This window comes from Sebastes fasciatus, chromosome 5, assembly GCF_043250625.1.
Source record: "Sebastes fasciatus isolate fSebFas1 chromosome 5, fSebFas1.pri, whole genome shotgun sequence".
Taxonomy (NCBI): domain Eukaryota; kingdom Metazoa; phylum Chordata; class Actinopteri; order Perciformes; family Sebastidae; genus Sebastes; species Sebastes fasciatus.
Window position 1 is genome coordinate 30827845 of NC_133799.1, and position 22796 is coordinate 30850640.

Sequence of the window (22796 nt, forward strand, 5' to 3'; positions counted from 1 at the left end):
GCCGGTTTTGTTATTTTTGGGACCCTTTTCTCCATTTTCCCAGTCTTTATTCATAGCCAGAGGGGTGGTAGCTTCTGATTGTTGCCAGCTTGGACTTAATCTAGTTTAGCCGACAGTTATACTGCATTCCCGTGCTCCTCAGATGGTCCCATTTGTTTATGTTAGTGATTTATATAGTGTTTTCATGCACAAGATTATAGATGGCAGGAAGTCTTTGTTTTGAATGTTGACAGATAAAAAGTGCTCCAGCATCAGAAGAGACACTAAAGATGAATATTTATTTTGTTGTTGTTCCACCAGCTGCTGTGAACAGATGGGATTCAAAGGCCACAGAAAGCCAAACTGACCCTAAGCATGCACCTGCGAGGAATGGGATTTGGGTCCAATTTAATATGATTTTCATATTTTTTTGTTGTTCTTGTTAAAATATGTTGTACTTTGGGTAAAAAAAAATAATAGGATAATGCACTTTACACACTGAATGCTTTCTTTTGTTTAAGAGTATTAGGCCATACTGATTGATAAATGTAACTCGCTCAACATTGGTATCCTATTGATATGAACCAGACGACATCTAAATTTGGTGTTTAACATTTGAGCCACATCCTATTTCACAGTATTGGTGAAAGGCAGTAGGGATTTCAGACTTACATGACACTTTATCACGGGTGTGTTTATTCTGTTACACCACTGTAAAACACGTTTTCAACAGATTGAGAAATATTTAATTATCTACAAGAGCTGGGCTTGTTATAGGTTTGGTGGGTGTGTCCAATTTTATGTAGGTGGCAGTGGAAACTATAAAGAAAACTGTAAAATACAAGGTAACTGTGATATATTTCTTCTTTAGTAAAACATTTGAATTTATATAAAAAAAGGAAAAAAGGAAATTGGTTGAAATGTCATGTATACAACGTTAAAGGCTTGATGTCGTCTATGAGCCGTTCATATCAGCCCCTCAACCAGGCGTCATATCGACCTCCAGGACCAACGTTGATTAGATGGCTGATCGGTATCGAAATGTTTGCTGGGATAACCCATTTCTAAACTTATCTCTTATCTAAGATTTCGGGATGAGTAAATTGATGTGTAAAACCAGTGGAGTGTAAGCTATAGATGTTGTGTTCTGTTATCCTCTAATTGCTGACTCCTCTGTCACACTGTAAAAGCAGAGTATGGAGCCAGCGGGTTAAACAAGAAGAAACCAGGGGTCTCATTTATAACCGTTGCGTACGCACAAAACGGGGCCTGAAATGTGCGTACGCCACTTCCCACGCAATAGTTGTGATCTATAAAAACAAACTTGACGGGAGAATGTGCGCACCGGTACGGAAACTTTGACCCGTGCGTACGCACATTATGGAGGCACCGAGGCAGGGGAAACTGGAGACGCAGACGGTGAGGTGGTGAATTGAAGCCAGACTGTAGACATTAAATGTCATTATACGTATAATGATGCCTCTCACACATTTAACTTCTCTTCATACTTATATCCACTTTATCATAAACATTTAAAAGCAGTGTTATTTGTGCTATTGAGCCATAACTATTCTACAAGCACCTTACAAATGTAAAATATATCAGCCAACTCAAATCAAATTCTGCTCAATATCTCATCAGCGCTGTCTCACCATCACAGTCCCTCCACCTCCGGAGCTCAAAGGAGAGGGTCGGACTACCGACACTCGCAGTCAGCTGTGGAGCAGCTGTTGAAATCCTCATTATCGGTTGTAGAAATCCAAGATTATATCAAATAGCATTAAAGAATGGCAGAGCAGAGCGCCAATAGTTTTAATAATATCTTCTAATAGTGTGCAGATATCACCAAGTATCATATTCGTTTTCATAAAGTTGTTGTGTAAAATCGCTGCAGTGATGACGTGACTTATTAATTTATTTATGTTTTATTAGATTGGATTTTACTGATTGTCTTGATCATTTTGGCAAGTTGTGAATCGATGAACTCGTTTGCTGTAAATATATAAACACTGCAGTGACACTGGTAACATGCTGCATGGTGCTGGTGGATATACCGCACTGAGGACTAAATGACGTGTATAACAGAATTAAGAGGGAACGAGTGTTCAGAGACCTCCTCAACTACAAGCACCCTTGATCTCTGTGTCAGAAAAACTCCTTTTCTCGGTCTTCCTCTAGGTAGTTGCCGTGATTTACCGTAAAGATCAAACAGGCTCATTCACATGCAGAAACATTAATTAGGTGTTTTGCATGGACCATTTAAGGTTGAATGTGGGCGTGTAGAGGGCGGAATATGAGGCGGATCCACGTGCGCACATTTTCAGGTGGAGTGTGATTTATAAAGGGAACATTGCGTGCAGATGTGCGTACGCACGGTTTATAAATCAGATTTTTTTTGGCGTACGCCATTTTCGGCTTTTGTGCGCACGTACATTTTTAGTATGGATCCTACGCACTGTTTTATAAATGAGACCCCAGGGCTGTACAGGTTTAGGACATACAATTCATCAAGCAGTCCTGCATGAACTCTCACTCACTGAATGATTCACTACCCTAAGCAATTTTGTGAGATGCCATTTGCGTCTCTGTCAGTAATTTTCGACCTGCACGTTTCGCATGCTGCTGATGTTTTTTTTTTTGAGCACCGCATAGTTTTTCTACGCAAACAAAATTATCTTTGGTATAATTCTTTCCAACTGGCGCTCAGTAACGTAACATTGATTGCGACTTGATTGGATGCTGTCGAATTGGTTCAAACAAAGTGTTGACTTGCTGGGAATGAATAGCATTAACATGTTAATGATTCAGGAAATGTAGTCACGAGTCATCGGCGTTAAATTCCAAGTCGAGTTGCAAGTCTTTTTTGATTTTGTCAAGTCCAGTCTAAAGTCATCAAATTTCTGACTCGAATCCAAGTCATGTGACTCGAGTCCACACCTCTGGCTAACAGCACTAGCATTGAAGACCAAACTGTGACGCTCGCGAGGTGCTACTAGTTGCCATGCAACCAGTACTGTAGCTTTCAACAAGCTGCCATTCCTAACCTGACCGAGGCTTGTTAGGGGGCGCAGTTTGAAATAATAGCTCAGTAGTGTATTAAATGTAGGCTATAGAAAGTATTGAAATGGACCGCGGATGATTAAAATATTATACATGCATTTCATGTCACATTCGGGGGAGTTTCACAAAATGTTAATGAGGGCCGCCATTGAGCAACCTTTGAGCAACTATGGTCTACACAATCAAAAAGTCAAATAGTCCACCAGTCTACGCAGGACCCTCGACGTTGATAGAAGTCACAGTAGCCATGAAACAACGCTGGAAAAGGCGGTCAGGGTCCGGGGGCTGGTTGTCACAGTCCAGCTTGCCCCTCAGGAAGTGTTTCCTGAGGCCTTGAGGACCAGCAGGGGCGCTGGTATGACTCGGTCCTGGTCCTTGTGGACTAGATGTAGAGCCTGGAAGACAGAAAATTCACTTATAAACTTGCGTGTGAAGAGGCTGACAGACTACACAGACAGACACTATCAAAGGTAATGCTATTTAAAGAACTAGTTTCATTTTGATAACTCAAGGCATCAGTTTTATCAGTTAGGATATCATTATGTTACATCACCTAACTCAACCTACCAATAACACTGATAAAGTTGTCCAGCCTTAACAGCTGTGGCAGGAGAGTGAGACAGATGTGAATGAAGCTGTATATGCCCACACAGTCCTGAGGAGAGGTCTAATTAGACAACATCAGTGAAAATGTGTGGGTGTACCAGGGGTGTGTAGAGCTTTGAAATGTGATGTGTGTGTGAAACTTAAATTTTCTTACTGCTCATTTCTAACCTTTTTTAAATGACACAGAAACAGGAAACAGGCTTAAAGCTGGAGTAAGCAGGTTGGAGCAAATAGGATTTTTTTTTTTTTAAAGTTATTTTTTATAAAACTGCCACTATATCCTGACAGTAGTGCATGAGACAGGTAATCTGAAAAAAAGAAATCATGCTCCTCTGTGTCCTCCGGTCCTCCTAACGGCATCTGCAAGATTTCACAGACTGGAGGAAAACAACCAATCAGAGCCGAGGTGAAGTCTGCCGTCCCTGAGCAGCTGTCAATCACTCGCAAACTCCAATCAAACGGTCAAACTAGGCAGCGCTGATCAAATATTAACCAATATTCTGATCCGGCCACCATGTAGAGATCAGTTGAGGAAATACCAAGCACCGCCCACCAGACGGAGCAAACTTTCTCATTTTACAGCTAAACAGTACACTACAAGATGTTTCTGAAAACATTTGAGGCGAGAAATAGGCATTAATGTAACAGAATATTGATTCACATTTGATCAGCGCAGACTAGTTTCAGCGTGTGATCGGAGTTTGTGAGTGATTGACAGCTGCCTCCGTTCAATGAACAGCCAATAGGTACGCTCTCTCTCTCAAATGACCTGTGATTGGCCAAAGTTTCCCGTCACAGGCTAAATTTGAAAACAGAGCCAAGAGGAGGTGCAGAAGTCTAGTTATCTCTCAGAACACTTGAATTACAATATGTTGAAAGGTTATTATGGACTGTTTGCCCAATGATGCCAAAAATATTCTTCCTACTGCCACTTTAAACCAGAGTTTGTACTACAAATTACTAATTACACTCTGATTATAGACCATTTACTTATAGACTTTTAGACTATTTCTCTCCTAAAATATATTCAGTTTGAACAGCCGAGGCAACGCTCGAGGACAGTAGGTACTCCTGTGTCCAGTCAGGAGTAGAAAGCGTACATGTTCTAAAAGAGTGACTCAACAGAAGCTGAAAATATTGGGTTTTGTCATTATTGTCAAAATAAACAAAAAAAAGCACAGAAAAGATGAATCATAAACCATGTGAAGAGCGTTGAATGTCTGAGCAGTCAGTTTTAAGACGAGAAAATAAGCTTGCTGAAGTCTGGTAGTTTAATCCTTTCAGAACCTTTGGGTCAGCCATTAACAAATGTCAGGAGGTTGCTGCTACACGATTCTGTGTATTTTATCGACGTGTTAGAAGGAGCTGCAGTCAGTACCTGGTGCTCGGAGAGGCAGCCCATTGTCCAGACCTCTGGGTTTAGTGGTGATGAACAGATAGCAGAGGACGCACAGAGTCACGATGAAGGCCAGAAGAACCACAGCTGCTACAGAGAGACCCACAAGAGCCCCAAGACTATAGAACAGAGAACAAAGACACAGCAGGGCTATTATGTATACCGTGCTCTCAGCATGCTGTACAACAGACTGGAAGTAAGATACAATCCATGCATATCAAATGTACCCTACTGCATGGATTTAAAATGTGGACCCTGATTAGAATGGATAAATGTTGCTATGATGAAATTCCAAATAATTGTCAACTTGGATGTTATTCTCATATGTCGGTCCATAATGACTATTGATCATGATTCCGCTCACTATACTTCTGTTATTTGGGATATTTGGGAAAAGTCCTGTGAGGTTGTCAAGTAACTCCAGGAAGTCATTGCACCTGGCTACTGTTTGCTAAGAAATCGCCTAGTTATAGCTCAAAACGCCTCCATAACTTGTATTTGTTATATTTCTGTTGCACAAGGGCGTAGGTTTCGTTTCAACATTTGGGGGAGGGGGGACACATATCAAGTGTGGGGTCAGGGGCTAAACACTTAACTTCCTGCATCCTGGTGAATTTGTATGTGCCAATTTATGGTGGAAATTTTTTTATCTATGCAAAGGAAAAACACAAAATTGAAGGCACCAGGTGAGAATTAAAAATAGTCTAGGTAGACCCGACACATATCCATAATGAATATATATTTTTACACTCCTCAACGGGTGGGGTCCGCATCTACCTGAGCGCATTTCCATCATGGCAGAGCGCCGTGACTGTCTCTAGTAGGTTGGCTTGGAAAGGCCTTGGTGAAGGTTGCTCGCGGCTCCAGCTGTGAGATTTACAGCCCAATGATGCCAAAAATATACTGCCTACTGCCACTTTAACTTTAAAATGTACAAAATTTAGGGCAATATTCCTATATTTTTTCCTATCGCCAGATATAGTGCAGAAAAAAAATATTGTAATGTCGTGTAGCTCTATATCCTATTATCACTTCATTCTCAAAATCTAATTTTTTCAAACAGTGGCTCTTATAATCCGTCGTAGTTGACGGACTAGAATTCCGCCTTTTACAGTAGTTTATGTTATTCTCTCACTAATTTGCGGCTGTATTAGAGCAGCTTCTGTTGTGTTTACTCCAGTCCACCCACAGGACACGTCTATTGTTTTTCCAACCTACTTCAGATGAAACCACGGCCACTTCTGTATAATGAAAGCGTTGACGGCTGTGTTCCCATGGGAACTGCGCTCACGTGGGGTCACAGCTACAGTAGCTACGATATGGGGCACTGAATTTGATGAACTAACAGTTTCAAACAACAAATGAAACAAGACTTAGCAAGCGTGGTGTGTGGTGAACACGGTAAACGTTATACTTGCTAAACATCAGCATGTCAACTGTTAGCATTTCACTCAAAGCAACACTATGCCTAAGTACAGCCTCACAAAGCTGCTAGCATGGCGGTAGACTATCAGGCCCGATCCCAATGTCCACACTCCCATTACCCACAATTCATAGCGTTGACAGAAACATTAACATTAAGGATTTAAGATGGTCCATAGAAAACACATGAAATCAGAGGAATACAAGCATTAGACTGTATTACACACCTGGTTTATTCATCAGACAGTTACCACTAGTCTCGTAAAGCAAGAGCCTGGAAGACGTTCAAATAGGCAGTAAAAAAAAATATATTTATTCCATTTCAAGCCCTTGCAGCCTCTCAGACTCAAACATTTACCAGGTGACGTCAGTCAAGTCACCGAAGGTTCAGGGCTTCAGGTCTTAGCGGGGACATTGGGATTGGGCCTTAGTCTTCTTACTCTATAGTTCTCAGTGGTGCTGGTAATGCGTCATGCTTTTTCCTCATCAAATACTGCACACTATTTTTATATGCAAGGTGAAATTTTTTTTCAGTGAGTTTATTTACTTTGTTGAACCGGCAGCCCCCGACATTACCCTTGTCTATCCTCCTTTGAATGGGAGAAAAATAATATTTATATTCATATCTTAAAGTGTCACAGCTTGTGACACTATGGTGTAAGGCACATTTATTCTAAATAAACATAATATATACAGTAGATCACTCTGTAGGGAACATTTCATGTAATTCCTGAGACTCTGAATCATCTAATCACATATAATAGACTGTTATCAGGCTATTAAATGGCCGGATAACAGTCTATTATATGATATATGATATGATTATATCAACCACTGAACACATAAAAGACTAAACACATTGTTTCCAACGTCACCACATCTTAGATGGGAATACATTTATAAAGTCAGTACACGACCGTAAATATGTACATACATACACTTCTCTCACCTGTAAACACAGTAAAAGGACAGTCATGGATGAACGTCGGTTTTCTTGTATGCTGCTATCCTGACTGTCTTATGCTCATACTGGGCTGACTTCCTTTTACGGAAGAATAACAGCGCCAGTCGCTGACATACCAAAGCCACTACCTCCACCTACTGGCAAACACATCTTAAAATGTCCAGGGTGCCCCATAGGCTTAGTAAGCCCCTAATGACCCACATCTATGGCGCTTATAGCGACTGATAATGCCTATCTAATGGCCTGATAACAGTTGAATCGGGTGTCTAGTGACACTCGTCAAACCGTACTGAATCACAACAAAAAGTGACAGAATGTGAGATTTCATGAAAATCACAATGCTGCTTGATTAAACATTTATATTGTCACATGCAGCGAGAGCAATTTGTTTTTGAATGAGTACTTGAACAGCGAGGCAGCCTGAATACTACAATGGCACGAGAATAAAGGATTCATGGTAAAAATAAAGAATGAATTGACGAAGATTAATTGTATGGACATCAAACAGTTGCGAGGGTTTCAGAACAATGTCAGTAAACAAACATAAAGAATGTGGTCGTCAGTGAGATTGACAATGTTAAGTACTTATGAATAATCTTAGATTCACGTCTAAGATTTGATAAACAAGAACATAATGTCTGAAAAAAAGTTAAATAAAATCTCAACTGCTTCATCAGAAAGTATCTGCTATTCAGCACAGCACAGCTCTAGCCATGATATTCTCACACCTATCATACTGTATCACTACTTGGTCACAAGCCTAACAGTCAACTATAAATCATGTCACTGTATAACCAGACAATACAAATTTTGGACCAAAAAAACAATGAGGTGGCACCATTGTCAAATTTCGGAAAAACACAATATGTTCAGCTGTGAACACTTCATATGCTATTCCAACAAAAAGATCATTTTCAAATGCCTTCAAGGTCATGCTCCTTCCCTGTTGAATGATTTTGTTACTAGCACACCAGTAGAGTCAACACACAGACCTCAATAAACCATAACTGTCATCACTGTTGCATTGCATTATGCATAACCTCATTTGGACAATCAGTCTTCTATTTTAGAAGGAGCAAAATTGTTGTTTTAATCACGGCTAAAAGAGAACCAACATTGTTCTCACACCAAATACCCCTGGAGACACATCTGTATTTGTAATCTTGTGTATGTATTAGGGTTGTCAAAGTTAACGCGATAATAACGCAAATTAACGCAAATTCGTTTTAACACCACTAATTTCTTTAACGCATTAATAAAACTTGTGATTTTTAGGTTGCAACAGGCTCAGTATTTTTTTTTAAAGCTTAACCATGTCATACTAGCTTGTTGCAAAGGAGGTTAAATAACGCTCCAAACTTAACGCAAAATATTGGCGCGGAAAAAACTGTCATCACTATTTTCAAAGGGGTCCCTTGACCTCTGACCTCAAGATATGTGAATGAAAATGGGTTCTGTGGGTACCCACGAGTCTCCCCTTTACAGACATGCCCACTTTATGATAATCACATGCAGTTTGGGGCAAGTCATAGTCAAGTCAGCACACTGACACACTGACAGCTGTTGTTGCCTGTTGGGCTGCAGTTTGCCATGTTTTGATTTGAGCATATTTGTTTTATGCTTAATGCAGTACCTGTGAGGGTTTCTGGACAATATTTGTCATTGTTTTGTGTTGTCAATTGATTTCCAATAATAAATAAATACATTTGCATAAAGCAGCATATTTGCCCACTCTCATGTTGATAAGAGTATTAAATACTTGAGAAATGTCCCTTTAAGATACATTGTGAACGGATGAAATTTTTTTTTCAAATAATTGTGATTAAGTATGGACTAATTTTGCAATTAATCCTGAATAAATATTTGAATCAATTGACAGCCCTAGTATGTATCTTTGTGTATGTGTTTGTGGATGTATTCTTTGTATGTAAATTCGTTTATAAAATATGTAAGATAAGGTTAGTGTAAAATATGTTAGCTGTAAAAAATGTTTTCTTGCTGGTGAAATTGTGTTTGTTGTGCACTGAGAAATGACATTCTCACACCTTACTGAACATTTTTCAGTGGAACTACTGAAGAAATAGCCCCTATAAAAACTGCTGACAGTGAGGTCTGCGGATTACCCAGAGAACTAAATGGATCAGTGCATCCCTTCTTGGCAATATTATTTTTAATACTTACAGTGTGTGTGGAACTCAAAGGTGTGTTTAAGATGCAAATTAGTATTATTATTATTATTATTTATTTTTTTAATCAAATGACTTCTCGATTAACCTTTAGTCTCTTATCACAGTCAGTGAGACTAATTGGAACCAAACAGGGACAGTTTGCATCATACCATCAACAGGTTGAAACAACTGATATAAACCAAACCAAAAATGAACCATTCATTCTGCTCCTGCAATAATCTTGCACATTAACTACCTCAATTATTTTTTATTTAAGAACAAACATTGTAACTTGCACACTTTGCTAATGTATATAGTATGTTATTTGACACTTTGCTAATGTATATACAGTAGCATGTTATTGTACATTTAGCTAATGTATATAAAGTAGTATGTTATTGCACACTTTGCTAATGTATATAAAATAGTATGTTATTGCACACTTTGTTCATGTATATAAAGTAGTATGTTATTGCACACTTTGCTCATGTATATACAGTAGTATGTTATTGCACACTTTGCTCATGTATATAAAGTAGTATGTTATTGCACACTTTGCTCATGTATATAGTAGGTTATTCTGTTTATAATTTAGATTTTTTTTATGCGAGTTGTAGTAGTCAGGTATATTTATAGTGTATTCCAATATTCTTTATATTGTGTATTCTATAGATATATTTCTATAGTGTTGATATGTACATTTACTGTTCCTGTGCATTGCCTGGATAACCTGCTGCTGCAGCACAATAATTTCCCAACTTGGGATCATAAAGTACACTTATCTATCTATCTATCTATCTATCTATCTATCTATCTATCTATCTATCTATCTATCTATCTATCTATCTATCTATCTATCTATCCATCTATCTATACAGTATATTATTATCAACCCACACATGCATGTTTTTTTTAACCCTTAAAAACTCAAATTGTTAAAAAAAAAGTCTTGAATGTAATAATCTCTTCTGTGCAGAATCCTGTGTGCTGCAGGAGAAACCATGCTGGATGATGAACACTGCGCTCTGGAGATGATATGCTGCATAATGAGAAGTTTACAGGTATACATTCACCCTCCACTGTGACTGCGTTGATCTCTTCTTACCTTAACCACCACATGTATCCATACTCGTATGGGAAGAAGCTGTTGGGGTCATCACAACAGTACTTCAAGTCACTGAAGCCGCAGCAGAAGAGCGCCGTGCTGTCACTGTCCGCTTTGGGACACGTGAAGCCCTCCACGAACACGGTCTCTTTGCTGAAGTAACTTTCACAGTCCGAGCTCATATCAGAGACGGACCGTCCGCACATTGGCAGCGGAGTGGTGCACGTTAAAACCCGGTCGGTCTCACCCCACCCATCCATCTCCCATTGCTGCTGCAACTCCACATCCACATCCACGTCAAAGTGACTGATAGTGGAGCTGCTCAGCGGCGCACTACAGGATGGGTGAAGGTGCAGCTCTCTCTCTCTCTCTCTCTCTCTCTCTCTCTCTCTCTCTCTCTCTTTCAGTTCAATTCAACTCAATTCAAATGACCTGATTGGCATGAAGTAACACTGTATATATTGCCAAAGCATATTTACACGATGAAAAGTTAACATTAAACCTGCAGTAGACAAAATATTTTTGGCATCATTGGGCAAAATTTCCATAATAACCTTTCAGCATATTGTAATTCAAGTGCTCTGAGAGAAAACTAGATAGATAGATAGATAGATAGATAGATAGTAACTTTATTGATCCCGAGGGAAATTCAAGTTTCCAGCATCACAGTTCCATAGTGCAAAACATGTTAGTAAAAAGGCAGTAAAAAGTTAGTAGTACAAAGTACAAAAAAATATAGCAGATATAAAAATACAAGGAGATGAAAAAAACTGTTAAAACTGAATATAGTGCAGGGTAACAGCTGTGATACACGACTATTAAAAAACTGAATATAGTGCAGAAGAGACTATTAAAAGTGAATATTGTGCATTATTATCCGTCCTGCAGACTGTCCACCTCTGTTTGGTGATGACGGCGTGCAGAGGATGACTGGCGTTGTCCATTATGGCCAGCAGTCTGTTGAGTGTTCTTTCCTCTGCCACCGTCACCAGAGAGTCGAGCTCCATGCTGACCACAGAGCCGGTCTGCCTGATCAGCTTGTCCAGCCTCGAGGTGTCCCTCTTAGTTGTGCTGCCCCTCCCAGCACACCACAGCGTAGAAAAGGACGCTGGCTAACACAGATTGGTAGAACATCTGCAGGAGTTTTTTACAGATGTTAAATGATCCCAGCCTCCTCAGGAAGTACAGTCTGCTTTGGCCCTTCCTGTAGAGGTGGTCAGTGTTTATTGTCCAGTCCAGTTTGTTGTCCAGCTGCAGCCCGAGGTACTTGTAGGTACCCACGACCTCCACTTCTGCACCTCTGAATGCACCTTCTGATTTGGAGCCAGATAGCACTGCATTTTGCTCGGTGCCTTTGTTTGTGTTTGCCAATATGGTGATGTAGTTTTGTTTCAACTGTGTTGTAATTTGGTGGAGTCTAAGTGGTGGTATGTTCTGTTCCTGAGGCCTTGGTGTGTTAGTGAACTCAGCCACAGAACCAGCTGGGTATGGGGGTACCCATTTTTGCTCATCTTTTGGCACTGCAGGGCTTGATAATGATATGAGAGGGAGTCACTATGTTTTAGATGTGTCCAAAACGTAATAGCTCTTTTTTTGTATTTTTATTATTAGTGGATATATTGGCCTAATTCTGCCCTGTGTGCATTATTTGTGACCTGCTCCATCATTTTGAGTCACATTGACCCCGAAACACATTTTGAGTTATCTGTCTGACTGTAAAGAGGAAAGTCTCAGCTTTATGCCAATTTGTTCCAGTGGCTAGGTCAGTTTCCACCTTTTCTATTATGAATTATTAATCAATGAAGGTTCTACTTGTAAAACTTTCAGAGAGCCTAGAAAAGCTATTTCTATTAGTGTGACGTCATTCCAATTAAAAGTCTATTGCCTTAACGCATATGTGCAGCAGGGTGCAAATCCTGCTATAGCAAAGGCATGGCCCGCTCTACTCTGCCTCTGATTGGCTAGTACTCACTGACTTTGTTGGTTGGATTGGTTAGGTTTAGTCATGAGGAGTGAGATTGGTTAGGGTTAGGGTAAGAATATTATGGCAAGCCAATCAGAGGCAGAGAAGGGCGGATCATGCCTTCGCTATAGGGTCGTGTCTAGAAGGTAACACGCAAATTGCGAAACTCTCACGAGATGGTTATGGTTAGGCACTGACCTCGAATAGTTAAGGTTAGGATAGGTCGTCCGGCAGCGAGTCTCTTGAGAGTTTTTTCAAGTTTTTGCAATTTGCGGGTTACCTTCTAGACACAAGCAAGCTATAATTCTTAATATCACCAGCGGGCCGCAAACCCAGAACGTAGAAAACTTGTTTGGCTTATGCACTCTGCGAGCATTTTGTACTTATTTTAGCCAAACTCCTTATTCATGAGGCAAAATGTATTAAGACCCCACCCATTTTTATGTTCTAATGAAACTTAAACTCTATGTTAAGTCTATGTTAAGCTTCCTATCTTAACTTAACTCGTTATCATGAGAAAACAAAAAGTAATTTTCTCGTATTATTTTTAATGTTTGGGTCAAATCAGCCGAAGGTAAAAGCATTCAAACAGCCCAGATCAAGCTGACAGTGATGGACTTGGCAAAGTTAGCGGAAGGATACATGTGTGACAACATCTGGTTTTCAAAATATGGTGCCAACAAGGGTACAAAATACATTTTTGGAAATAAGATAAAATTGATTATATTAACAAGTATAAAACATGTTACCTGCGTCCCTGGTAAATTAAAAAGAAAATACCACAACTTTGTGAGAGAAATGTCTTTATTCTTTGATTTTTAGTTGCTGGAAAAAAATGTAATGAATAATTCCTAACAATGATTGATACATTTGAGTTGACGACATCTCTGACTACATACAGACACAAAATCAAGCATTTTTACTGCATCAATTACGAGATATTCCAAAGCAAAATTCCCATATTTGTACCTTGAAATAGGCTACATTTCTGAATAATTGAGGTGCTATAAAAACACATTGATCCATAATTCCTCACGATGCAGCAGGCAGCAGGTTTAGCAAGGTATTCCAGACATCCCTCCGACTCGTGTGATCCAAACATTTCCAATAACTCCAGAGCGTTGTAAAGTCCAAACGTAAAAAAAATATTGAAAAAAAGATTGATGTAATCATGATCAAAATTCACAACATGTTTTTCTCTAACAAAATATTCTGCTTCAGTCCATATTTGTTGGCGTTTAGCCTTTTGAAAACAACATTTTTCCCTGCAAAGTTTTCACAGCAACGTTTTACAGCTCTTCTTGGGGAACCCCGACGCATTCCCAGTCCAGACAAGCTATATAATCTCTCCAGTGTGTTCAAGGTCTACCAGGTGTCCAAACTTATCAGTTGGACGTGCCCGGAAAATCTCCAAAGGGAGGCGTGCAATAACAATGCCGAGTAGTTGGAAGCTTCTATCTTCATTCATAACGTTGACATTTGAATTCTAAATCGACATTTTAAAGCTTTTTTTTTGTTGTATGTCTATTCATTGTGTTTAAATCTGGTATTTCTGCATAGTTGCAGATGAAGATTAGGCTACACTAAGATTATTAGCATTTGACTATTTGTAGAATTAGATTCTAGTGGTGGCTGCATAGGATTGTTGCAACTCGTTTGATGCAAACATTTCCAATAACTTCAGAGGGTTGTAAAGTCTAAAAGTAAAAAAAATATTTAAAAAATAGATGTAATCATTACCACAATTCACGAATTGTTTTTATCTAACACAATATTCAGCTTTTTAAAATTCTGCTTCAATCCATATTTTTTGCCGTTTAGCCTTTCAAAAACAACATTTGCACTGCAGAAAAACATTTGTTTTTGCGCTTGACTTGCAAAATCCACCATTTAAATAGCACTGCGCCAGGTGCAGACACACCTGACTTTTAAGGGAAATGTGTGATGACACTCTGATTGGTTTAGCTCATATTACACCCAAAACACACCTTTGATTAATTAAGAGACTAAAAACAACCTCTTTGCCCCTTGCGCCTTACTTTACGCCAAGATTAGCAAAAGTGGAGCTGCACATGCCTTAAATGCACTTGCGTCATGCACTTTAGACCATGCGCTATCGATTGTTTAAAAAGGGTCCCTTGTCTCCCAAAGGTTTGAATGATGAGCTACTTCTTAATGTGATGTAATGAGATGTTCTCTGTGATTTTTCAGATATACCGTCTATTTTGTACTCATCCCAAATGGAATATATTACTGTAGTATTTTATTATATGATCTTTTTATGCTGTTTTTCCAGTTTTATTAGCTTCTTTATAGCCTATTTATATACATTTTCTCCAATCATATCTCCTTTCTTGTCTTGTCAAGGGACATTTTTGTCAACCTCAACCAAATTTGAATCACTAAACACTTATCTTGGTATGGCAGCTTTTCTTTATTATGACCATGTGCATTTTACACTATATTCAACATATTTTTTCTGTATATGAGGTTATATATATTTTTTTTCATGTTTATATTGTAGGCCAGCCCTGTGATAGATTAGCGACCTGTCCAGGGTGTACCCCGCCTTTGCCCAATATCAGCTGAGATCAGCTCTGGCCCCCCCTCGACCCTGAATAGGATAAGCGGTTACAGATAATGGATGGATATTGTCGGCCTAGGTGCCATGATGTGATGAATGATTGATTGAGTGATGTCAGTTTGTAGTGTCACCTGATTGTTTGACAAAATCATTTATTGGTGTACAATTAAAGGGACTGTTTGTAACTTTAAGAAATGCTTGTTAACAGCGACACCTGTGGCCGTTAAGTCAACGAAAGTAAGCGTCGTGTTCGCGCTTGCTCGCTCTAAATAGACATGAACGAGCATCGCTCAAAACAGTGAGGCGACACACGTCAGCTAAAACCACAATATCACTCTATATTTCACCTGATAGATATTGTCAGAGCTACGAAGTCTTCTGCAGTGTGTAGTGTGCACGCATGCACGTGTAGAGATGGAGCGAGACAGCGAGAACGTGCGCGGTGTGTGAGTGAAGGCAAGCTGGCAGAGGAGCAGAGACTCCGGCCACATGCGAGCGCGCATTTGCGAGCGCACATGGGATCCCAACCCGGTAGATTTATACGTGTAAAAAGTTACAAACAGTCCCATTAAGTAACTGCTGCCCGTTCTTTCATCACAGAAAGGATCTGTATACATTTTAAAATATCATTCATACTGCAACTTATTCTGATATTTTAAATTTAATTATCAATCTGCAATTTATTTTCATACTTGAATGCTACTTGGTGACAATTCTGAAAGTATCCAGAGCCAGCTAACATTAACCTGTTTCACAATTAATTGTGTATTTCGCCAGATTATTTGAATTGGCAGGCTAATAATAAGCAAAAGGCTTATGCTAGGTGAACAGCATATTCGCAATAATATGCAGCATGCTGAGCTCTCAAGACCACCATAGAAAAAGCCATCCCACAGTATAATAGATGGACCTACTTCACTTGGATTATTCCCACTTAGTGAGACTAGCTTCCACGTTCAGTCCAGGGTCATTCCATCTTTTCTGAACACACCTTTGTAATACATAGACATCTGTGAGGGTGGCTCAGAGCAGTGTGAGGATCTGGTGAAGAGCCTTATTAAATCCTGTAATGAATCTGTTTTATCCGTATACTCTACAGTCATCTAATATGAGGTTTAGCACCAACATAGTGCTGTAGCTGCTGTAACTAACATTAGTATTTTAACATTAGCAATCTTTTGTTAATAAATACAGTAGGATCCAACTTCATGCTAACATTAAATATTAGTTTTTAGCCACTATGGCCCCTTAACTTAAAACACACCTTTTTAGCCTGGCTTTTATCTAGTTATTAGTTTTATTATATTATACTTTATTTTACTCATTTAAATGTTTATATTCATTTAAATGTTTTTTTAATAAGTATGTTTTTTTTAATTTTTTTTATCTATTTTCATTTTCAGAACATGGAGTTGCATTTGATATATGACTTGTGCTATATAAATAAAGTTTGATTTGATAATATTGTGGGTGTTTTCTACTGCCATGCTGCATGCAATCTCAGTTGTATAGGTAAACTGTCTATAAAGCATTGGTAAATGATGTATTAACCATTAATAAAACCATTAGTTACTAGTTTATAAACCTTTATAAACGATTTTGACAAACATATATATAAATATATATAGATCATTATTTCATTCATCATATAACTGGCTTGCATATTGCAGATTTATTAGGACCAAGATAAGGGCTTAATGGGTGGTTCCTGTTACCAGGGAGGAGGTACACATGAATCAAAATTTAAGATAATCTAAAAGGATGCATGTAAGCTCACTGATGCACTCAATAAAAGAGTACAGTAAGTTGTCTTCATAGATAGAATTTATATACTGTATATTCAGCAAACTAGGCAATATCATTTACTTATCAGTGGGGGATGTTCTCTGAGGCAGCATCCAGGAGCGAGGCAGACTATTTACGGAGGAGGGAAGCAGGTACAACACGGTGATGGCATGATAGCGATGAATTCCATCTTGGACAACATGTATCACCCCCTTTACAGTAAGCTGATGCAGAATCAAACTGCCTTTAGCTTCTCCAAGATGCAACATGATGTCTAAATCAAAATCAAGATATGTCCATCTGCCCATCAAACATAAATCAAGTGACATCTGAGACACCACTGACCTGTGTTTGTGCTTTAGTGTTCAATAACATTATGCTGAACCCAAAAAGGGAGCTGATATTAAAGGAATATACCACCGCGAATGGGAATCTAATAAGCTCAATGTAACAGCATTCAGCTAGATAAAACTGACATTCTGGTGTAGTACCGTAAGCAGTCAGTGTCAACAGAAAGAAAAACAAAACAGAGCTTTGTATATAAGGAAGATTTCCAGCGTTGAGTGCTGTGGTGAAAAAAAACATCTAATCATTTAGACCAGTACTGCTCACACGATGACAAAACAACGTCTCATTTTGGTGACGTTGGCCAATTTATTGACACAATAACTCGGTTTTGAAGCATGAATGAAGTGTTTTGGTGAGTTACTACCTTTTGCAAACATGCGATAGAATTGTGATGTCCCATCAAACAGTTTAGAGAATGTTAAGACTGTTTCCAAAAATGAGCCAAAGCGATTGAGGAAAAACTGTAAGTATATTTTTTCAAAAGATGTTTCTTTTAGAGGAATCCGAGCAACCATTGTTACCCAAGGAGGAGATCAATGAAAGGCCATTGTACCATTCCAATGTATGAATGCTGCTTTTAGACATTCCTGAGTCTTGGTGTAGCTACAGTGTGTGAGTTTTGCAATATAGAATATTTTGACCACAGGCTGGTGGTATTATATATAATCTTAACTTTTATTATATTGTCAACAAATCCCATGAAAAGACCAAAAACAACAACAAACTGACCCTACTAACAAGTGTTGTGTTTGTATCAAAACCTGATGTATCTTATTATTTTATGCCAGTGATTCTTAAAGTGGGGTCCAAGGACCTTGTTGGATTTATTATGTACAAGAATGCTTACAATAACCTGACTGTTGGATTTGTTATGAATAGAGTGATTGTGAGGAAAGGGAGGTGGCAGGTGCTGTTTTCTTTTGCAAGGTCAAGGAGAGGACGGAGTCAGAAGGAGATAACGAAGAAGAAGACATGCAGCAGAAACATCACGTGCCATAACTCATGAATATTAATATTGTGTAAACCATAAAATGCTGGATCAGGGATAGCTCGGGGTTCAGACTTCACGAACTGACCCATGCACTGTATGTTGTCAGGGACACGTAGACTGGATCCAGATATCTGTAAACTCTTTTATTTTTACTTATGCAACATTAATTGTTCGGAATAAATTGTATTATTATGCTTTAACCCGTCTGTTTGGAAAATCTCTTTGTCATACAAGATTAACCAGCACGTAACTGGGCCTTGACCTCTCGGAGGTAGAAGGCCAGTTCCTTCAACCTCCAGGGGTCCGTGGCACTCTGTCAGGGGGTCCGCGAATTAATTTGCTATAAATTATAAAATTGTGCTGTATCATTAAAAAGTGCAAATCTACAGATGGGCACCATTTGCACCACTAAAACAAGCATTGTGCCAATCACTCCCACCCACATTAGCGTTTCTGCCAATAGAAACTCTGATATAATGGGGACTCACAGCAATAAGTTCATTATTTTGAAGTTGAACCACTTACTGAAAGTCAGCTTTAGACTGGGGAGTTTAAATGTCTGGATTTATTAGGACTATAACAGTCTTGCTGCTCTTCCTTTTCTGAGAGTTTTTAAGATCAATTACCACTAATTATTACTGAAAATAGACAACATAGAGATGGCTGTAATTAATCTTGACAAAGATCGATTGTTCCATAAGTGACAAACTGATGTTTGAAAATGCCATCAACTGCAATGGTTCACATGAGGATAGAATTCAAAATACTGTCAAAAATGCAGTTGTTGAGATAAAATTCTGAAATGTACCACCCTACATCTACCATGACCTTTTTGGTTTTTAATTTTTGTTTTGTTTGTTGTTGATGTTTTGATTTTCATGAACATTGGAGCTATACTTAATGAGACTTTACAGTAGCTGTGTACAGTACAGTTTACAGTCAAACATTTTGATGCACTGTGGGCTCAGTTTTTGATCATTCAAAAATCTGTCTGGATAGTTTGTGGAGGACAGTCAGAAGATGCAGCGTAGCAAGTCTGGTGTCAATTGAGCAAAAAATGTGGGAAGAGATAGGTTTAATAAGTTTTACAGTTTTTGAGAAAAGCAGAGTGATGGAGGTCATAATTCCTGCCAGGTTGAAGCATATGAACATTTCTGCTCACTTGGGTTACATTTTGGTGGAAGTGCTAGCACAAATGGCTGATTTGTTGTGAATTATCAAAGGTTTAAATTTAAGGCGTTTGCCGTAGGACTGGACCTACCGAAGAAGAAGAAGAAGAATGAAGAAGAAAAAGAAGAAGAAGAAGAATAAGAAGAAGAAGAAGAAGAAGAAGAAGAAGAAGAAGGACACGAAGAAGGAAAAGAAGAAGAAGAAGAAGAAGAACAAGAACAAGAACAAGAAGACGAAGAAGAAGAAGAAGAAGAAGAAGAAGAAGAAGAAGGACAAGAAGGACACGAAGAAGGACAAGAAGAAGAAGAAGAAGAAGAAGAAGAAGAAGAAGAAGAAGACGAAGAAGAATAACAAGAACAAGAACAAGAAGGACAAGAAGGACACGAAGAAGGACAAGAAGAAGAAGAAGAAGAAGAAGAAGGACAAGAAGAAGAAGAAGAAGAACAAGAAGAAGAACAAGAAGAAGAAAAAGAAGAAGAAGAACAACAAGAAGAAGAAAAAGAAGAAGAAGATGAAGAAGAAGAAGAAGAAGAAGAAGAACAATAACAAGAAGAAGAAGAAGAAGAAGAAAAAGAATAAGAAGAAGAAGAAAAAGAAGGACAAGAAGAAGAAGAAAAAGAAGAAGAAGAAGAAAAAGAAGAAGAAGAAGAAGAACAAGAAGAAGAAGAAGAAGAAGAAGAAGAAGAAGGACAAGAAGAAGAAGAAGTAGAAGAAGAAGGACAAGAAGAAGAAGAAGAAGAAGAAGAAGAAGGACAAGAAGAAGAAGAAGAAGGACAAGAAGAAGAAGAAGAAGAAGAAGAAGAAGGACAAGAACAAGAACAAGAACGAAGAAGAAGGACAACAAGAAGAAGAAGAAAAAGGACAAGAAGAAGAAGAAGAAGAAGAAGAAGAACAAGAAGAAGAAAAAGAAGAAGAAGAAGAAGATGAAGAAGAAGAAGAAGAAGAAGATGAAGAAGAAGAAGAAGAAGAAGGACAACAAGAAGAAGAAGAAGGACAAGAAGAAGAAGAAGAAGAAGAAGAAGAACAAGAAGAAGAAAAAGAAGAAGAAGAAGAAGAAGATGAAGAAGAAGAAGAAGAAGAAGATGAAGAAGAAGATGAAGATGAAGAAGAAGAAGAAGAAGAAGAAGAAGAAGAAGAAGAAGATGAAGAAGAAGATGAAGATGAAGAAGAAGATGAAGATGAAGAAGAAGAAGAAGAAGAAGAAGAAGAAGAATAAGGACAAGAAGAAGAAGAAGAAGGACAAGAAGAAGAAGAAGAAGAAGAAGAAGAAGAAGAAGAAGAAGAAGAAGAAGAACAAGAAGAAGAAAAAGAAGAAGAACAAGAAGAAGAACAAGAAGAAGAAGAAGAAGAAGAAGGACAAGAAGAAGAATGTGGATGTAAAGCTCAACATGGATGCTGAGCCCTTTCCTGCATCGTTGTTATTCTGTTTTACACATTCCCTCCCTCATGTGGCATTATGGCAGTGGCATTGAGCCAGCATGCCTTTCACCATGTATACAGTTCCCTCTATACTTCTTATACAAGTGGATTAAAAACAAGTGACACAAGGGCATTACAATCTGAAGAATGCTTTCTTTGTGATTTCAAGTCTTCTCTTTTCCATCACCCTGTGCTCTCGCTGTAGCTGAGCAACACTGTAGCTGTGGCACATTGTTGACTGAAAACTGTTCTTAAAGCATGTTGTTTTCTTTCTGCTCAGACACCATGACTTGCTGCTGCCAAAGCAAAGCATTGCACTTGATCAGTGTGATATGCAAAGAGCTGATGTTGTCCCATTTCTTGACAGATCAGTGCGGTAGCTGCATACTCAAGGAGCTAAAACAAGCAAAGTGTTTCAAAAGCTTCAACTTTTTGTTGTTTGGTTATTTGATGTGATTATAAGCCACTAGAAAAAGCTGATATGTTATTGTTTAAAGTATAAAAGTATGGGAGTGTCACCACTTACAATACAACTGTTTTCATTTCAACTGATATTACAAAAGTCATCCCAGTTTGCAGTCAAAATCCTGTCAGTGTGATTTTTGAAATTCTTAATATTGAAAGGAAGAACAAAATGTCTTTTGTATCGTGTTTCTCCAAAGAGAGCACATGACAATTGACAGAGCAGGATAAAAAATGTGGAATTTATTTTCACTTGAATTGAAGATTTTCAGAATCAGTTTGTGTGTTTGATGTTTTAAGAGAAATTTCCCATTTTGAAAATCATAAAACAAAGACCAGTGTCAGTCCAGCGTGTGGTGTGTTAATCCTGTCAGCTGTCGGTAGGTTTTGTGTTGGTGTATGATTGAAGGAAAGACCTGTCAATCATTTAGTGTGCAGCTTACTTGAAATGACATCTGTCCCAAGCAGATGCTTCATGAGCCTTTGCGGAGCACAATGAGAGCCTGGCTTTGTGAGGAAAAAGAAAACAACCTGGTTGAGTTCAGGTTGCATCGAAACTGGTTCAGTCTCCTCACACGCAACACACACACACACATATATATATATATATATATATATACACAAACACACACACACACGCACACACACAAAAACATACATATGTATATATCTATATAGATATCTATATATCTAGATATCTATATATATATACACATACGTATATACTGTATATACATACATTATGCATGTATATATATATATATACATATATACACACACACACACACACACACACACACACACACACACACACACAGATATACCGTATGTATATACATATAAACATATATACATATATTTTGTGTTGTTAATTGATTTCCAATAATAACTATATACATACATTTGCATAAAGCAAGCATATTGGCCCATTCCCATGTTGATAAAAGTATTAAATACTTGACAAATCTCCCTTTAAGGTACATTTTTAACAGATAAATAATGTGTGATTAATTAGTGTGTAATCATGGACAATCATGCGACTCAAAATTATTACTATCATGTGGTGGAGTATGTCATGTATAAAGTGTGTGCGACAGAGCTGGCTGTAATCTTTTTGAAAAGGCTTGGGCCTCAGGACCTTCTATCTGCACAGAGAAGCAGGCAGCCGGAGGATCACGCTCTGACCGATTGCCTGCTGCTCCGAGGTAAAGGGCAGGCTAAGGTTGCTAAACTACATCCTCAATACCACTCCCACCCTGATGACATCAGGGCCCCTTGTTGTTATTACCACTACATTACATAATCACAGAGCACACAAGTCAACAATCTTGGCACAACAGTCAACAGTGAATAGACATATTAAAGGCATTCTAA

General features: G+C 38.5%; 1 protein-coding gene across 1 annotated transcript; it reads right to left on the bottom strand.

Annotated features, from left to right (window-relative positions):
* Positions 1-2823: 2823 nt before the first annotated feature.
* Positions 2824-11017, bottom strand: LOC141768269 (protein shisa-like-2B). Its single transcript, XM_074636394.1, has 3 exons — positions 10701-11017; positions 5024-5160; positions 2824-3434 (listed from the first exon to the last, which is right to left on the bottom strand). Exons 1-3 carry the CDS (start codon positions 10958-10960, stop codon positions 3247-3249), a joined length of 585 nt encoding a protein of 194 aa, XP_074492495.1. The 5' UTR covers positions 10961-11017; the 3' UTR covers positions 2824-3246.
* Between the last annotated feature and the right edge of the window lie 11779 nt (positions 11018-22796).

Coding starts and splice junctions, on each gene's coding strand:
- LOC141768269 (XM_074636394.1), bottom strand. CDS start 10,960: ATGGATGGGTGGGGTGAGACCGACCGGGTTTTAACGTGCACCACTCCG. Junction 5,161..10,700: donor GGATACATGTGGTGGTTAAG/GTAAGAAGAGAT, acceptor TCTGTTCTATAG/TCTTGGGGCTCTTGTGGGTC. Junction 3,435..5,023: donor GCTGCCTCTCCGAGCACCAG/GTACTGACTGCA, acceptor TCTGTCTTCCAG/GCTCTACATCTAGTCCACAA.